The 4,733-nt window shown below is 41.2% G+C and overlaps 1 protein-coding gene across 1 annotated transcript; it reads left to right on the forward strand.

The window, feature by feature from the left end:
• The first annotated feature begins 2,117 nt into the window (after positions 1 to 2,117).
• LOC118597739 (disintegrin and metalloproteinase domain-containing protein 25-like) lies at positions 2,118 to 4,469 on the forward strand. Its single transcript, XM_036209420.1, has one exon. The coding sequence runs from the start codon at positions 2,118 to 2,120 to the stop codon at positions 4,467 to 4,469; it is 2,352 nt and encodes a 783-aa protein (XP_036065313.1).
• Positions 4,470 to 4,733: the final 264 nt, after the last annotated feature.

Raw genomic sequence — 4,733 nt, forward strand, 5'->3', positions numbered from 1 at the left:
CAATGAAGACATTACAGTCACTCAGGATCTGTGGCCTGTTGAATCAATGTGCCAAAGATTGTACAGAGACAATCTACATCACATTCTTTTGAGTTTGTTTTCCTTTAAGAAGATTACATAACAACATTTTAAGAATAAATTATGACAAATTTATATGTGTTAGGCTAATTTTCAAGAGTATTATGACAAAAATAAATCCTTACCATCAGAGCAATGACTAATATTAAAATTTGGCAAGTGTATTTCAAGTACAGTATGAAAAGCAATATGATGGTGCATGTCTGTAATTCCCACGCTTGAATGGGAGGCTGAGGCTAAAAGACCATGAGATCAAAACCAGACCAAGTAACAAAACCAAACCACAAAGACATGGAAAGCAAATGAGAGCATTGAGATGTTACTCACAATTTAGAAATTTTGTCCTCAAAAGTTTATTTCTCTTCTTTTCTCCTATGGCCTCTAGACATATCATGCAATAAGACATCTCAGTGTGTGTGTGTGTGTGTGTGTGTGTGTGTGTGTGTGTGTGTGTGTGTGTGTGTGTTCATGTATAGACACGTGTGTGCAGGCCACAGGTACATGTTGGATGTTTTAGTCATTTTTCCTCATCATTTCAAGACAGGATCTCTCATTGTACACAGAAGTTAATGATGTAGCTAGACTGGCTGTCCTGAAAGAGCCTAGGATGTCTCTGTTTCCGTTCACTCCTCGGTAGCCTCATCTGCCAGTGTTGGGGTTATAGACACAAACCACCAATCCTAGAGTGTAAACATGAGTTCTGGGAACCCAAACCCAGTTCTCATGCTTGCCTCACAGAAATTTATATTCTCATTCATTACTTTAGTCTTACAAGCCTCTAATTTTTGTCTTTGTGTACTTCACTCAAGTACTTAAGGCACTATTATAATTGTAAAAATACGATCAAGATTTCTTCCTAAATCAAGTTTCCAGGTGCATACATTTAGTGACAAAACACAGATTCAGGAAAACAATTAGTGAAAAGCTCCAGCATTGAGTAAAAATGAATCCAGTGAAAACTTTTGATTTTACAGCTTAACGTATTTTGATTTAAATTCAATAATAAAAACACCCTGTAAAAGGAAACAGTGTCTGCTCTCTGCTGGGTTCCTTGGTCTGTTGAAATATTTGAGAGAATTAAGAAACAGTGTGGAACACATATAAATTATTAAAGAAGCATGAAATATGTTTGAAATATATCTCTCAGTGACTTCAGACTTCAGCCAGGTGCCAGGCTATCTATCGAAATGCCATGTTTCTAGGGACACAAGACAAACAGGAGCTCCTCTGACTAAAGTTGGCAGGAGCACTGACCTATGAACACAAGCATATTTGGAATACTAGGAGGCAGGACTGTCTGGTCTAATTAGAAAAGAGGTATCAATAGCTTCCACCACCAGGACTTAGCAACTCTGGTCATCGGCTTTTGAATAGGGATGCTTTAAAATTTTTCAAGAACACAGATTTCAAATAAGATAGAAAAAGAAATTATTTACTGTGTGGAGATGTGTGTGTGTGTGTGTGTGTGTGTGTGTGTGTGTGTGTGTGTGTGTGTACTGAACTGATAATTGAAAAGTAATATAAGCAGTATTTACAAATCACTCCAATGTAAACTAACTCAATAACTCATTATCGGAAACTGAAAGAACACTTTATATTATTCTAAATGGATACATAGACATCAATTTTGCCCTATTAAAATATGATCTATGTAACCACTATCTAGTGACACTTTTGCTTTAAATATTTATTGAAGGTATGTGAACTGGTATATTTAAGAAGCAATATGTTAAAAATAAGAGTTATTTATGTATGTATAGAAGGCATCAATATGGACAAATTATAATTCTTATTTGCGGCCACAATTTGTTTGAATGTACTTCAACAAAATTAAACAGCAAATCAAAAGTACTATGTGGAGTTGTGCCTTAGACCAATACCTGAGCCATTTAATCTCAGGCCTGGCTCTCTCTCTTCTATCTTGGCCTGCCCATAACTAAGCTACTCCTGTGTCTGCCTTCTTCTTCCTATGTCATTTGGTCTTGCTGCTCTAATGCATCAACTCAGCCAGAAGACAGACCATTAAGAGTCAGCACTGCATGAAGCCAAGACAAAGGGCATCCTCCTTTGATGTCTCATGGGACATGGTGGCTATGGGTGAGGCCGTGGTGCACAAGAGGATAACTCATCTGTACCTCTGGTTGGAGATGTTGATCCTTCTTTCAACATGGCCCTTGACTGAGCATGCTCAACACACCAGCCTCCCAGAAGTAGTGATACCCTTACGGGTCACAGGCAACAGAACAATGGGGACTGTGGGATGGCTGACTTATAGCCTGCACTTTGGGGGTCAGAGACATTTTATCTACATGAAAGCCAAAAGGGCTTTCATATCTAGACACCTCTCTGTATTCACTTACAATGACCAAGGTGCTCTACACAAGGACCAGCCTTTTGTCCAGAAGGATTGCTACTACTATGGCTATATGGATGGAGACCCAGACTCCATGGTTGCTCTTACCACCTGTTTTGGAGGCATTCAAGGAATATTACAGATAAATGGCACAGTATATGAAATCAAGCCCAAGAACCTTTCTTCCACATTTGAACATTTGGTTCGCAAGACACACAGCGAGGAGACACAGTTACTCCCCATGAGGTGTGCATTGACAGCAGAGGAGCTAGCATGGCAAATGAAGTTCCTCAGGAATGATAACCCCACACTGATGCAAAGCGGCTATGAGGGCTGGTGGACCCACAAGAGTTTTCTTGACCTGGCACTGGTCGTTGACCATGAGCGAATCCGTTATCTGAATGGCAATCAGTCACGTGTGTTAGTGGAAATATTGATCATTGTTGGATTAGTAAACGAGATTTACCTTCCACTGGATGTTGAGGTAGTTTTACTTGGGGTTGAGATGTGGAATGAAGGGAATCCAATGACAGTGACTAACATACGTGATCTCCTGATAGACTTTTGTTTTTGGAAATCTATCAGCCTTAATAATCGTATTCAAAATGATATTGCACATCTTTTTGTGCATCATAATTTTCATCTAATACTTGGTTTAGCCTATTTGGGGACTGTTTGTATGCCATGGGATAATTGTGGAGTTGACAGCCTGATCGGAGATAATCTTTTTCACTTTGGACATATTACAGCACACGAAATCGGTCATAATTTGGGTATGCTGCATGATGAGGGTTCATGTACCTGTGGAATGGAACAATGCTTAATGGCTCCAACAGATGCTGGCACCCTCAAATTCAGTAACTGCAGTTATGCTGACTTTTGGAAAGTCTATGCTACTACCAACTGTATGCGCAAGGAAAATAAGTCAGTAGGCATATACAAATTAAAGTCCTGTGGGAATGGTGTGGTTGATGATGGAGAGCAGTGTGATTGTGGATCTTGGAGAAAATGTACAGCAGATCCATGCTGTATGAGGGGCTGTACCCTCAAAGGTGGGGCTGCCTGTGCTTTTGGGCTTTGCTGCAAAGATTGCCAGATCATGCCATCTGGCACAGTGTGCAGAGCAAAGGACAATGAATGTGACCTTCCAGAATGGTGCGATGGACATTCACATGAGTGCCCTAAGGATGTGTATTTGCTTGATGGGAGCTCCTGTAAAGATGGTGGCTACTGCTATGAAAAGAGATGCAACATCCGAGATGAACAGTGTCAGCAGATCTTTGGCAAAGAAGCCAGGAGCGCAGCTCAGAGATGCTACAGGGAAATCAACAGCCAAGGTGACCGTTTTGGCAACTGTGGTCTATTCAGGAGTACATACTTAAGATGTAATGACTCAGACATCCTCTGTGGGAGAGTGCAGTGTGAGAATGTAAAAGCTCTTCCTTCTTTGAAAGACCATTCCAGTGTTCACTGGACACACCTCAATGGTGTCACTTGTTGGGGGACTGACTACCATTTTGGGATGACAATACCTGACATTGGCCACGTGAAAGATGGCACAGACTGTGGTCCAGAGCACGTGTGCATTAATAGGAAGTGTGTCAATAAGTCGATTTGGGTAAGCCATTGTTCACCAGAGACATGCAATATGCAAGGTGTCTGTAACAATTTACACCACTGCCACTGCAACTCTGGGTGGCAGCCACCATTTTGCCAGGCACATGGCTTTGGGGGGAGTGTGGACAGTGGCCCTGCATCTCCACCTCGACCTCCAACTTCACCTGCACCTACACCTACACCAGCACCTCCAACTCAACTTCCAGCTCCAACTCCACCTCCACCTCCAAAACAAGTGAAATCCAAGAAAAATAACTGGGTGGGCATGATCCCGATTCTTTTTGTTACTTTTCCATTCTTTGTGTTCATTTGTCTTCGGAATAAGTATGGAATACCACGTAGGAGTGAAGAAGCAAGAGTTTCCACGTCAGAAGAGGAAGAAGAGTCCAGTGACGTCAGCACTGCTAGCAAAAGCTGGTAATTCCAAAAGTCATCACAAATCTTCAAAACATTCCCATGTGTTTCCATGTGTGAACATGGTCCTTGAAGCACTGCTTGTTTAAGAATTTGCTGGAACAAAACCATAGAGATGTTTAGTGTTTTCAGGATTCCAACCTCAGTATTCAATAAAAGTATAGTGCTAATACACAGCTGATGCTCTTCACTTCATGCTATCTCACACTCTTCTCAGTAAAGCCCCACCTGAGGGATGCTGCATGTGTGTGTTTTGGTTTGATCTCTCTCA

The sequence above is a fragment of the Onychomys torridus genome, chromosome 17, assembly GCF_903995425.1.
Source record: "Onychomys torridus chromosome 17, mOncTor1.1, whole genome shotgun sequence".
NCBI lineage: Eukaryota > Metazoa > Chordata > Mammalia > Rodentia > Cricetidae > Onychomys > Onychomys torridus.

Coding starts and splice junctions, on each gene's coding strand:
- LOC118597739 (XM_036209420.1), top strand. CDS start 2,118: ATGAAGCCAAGACAAAGGGCATCCTCCTTTGATGTCTCATGGGACATG.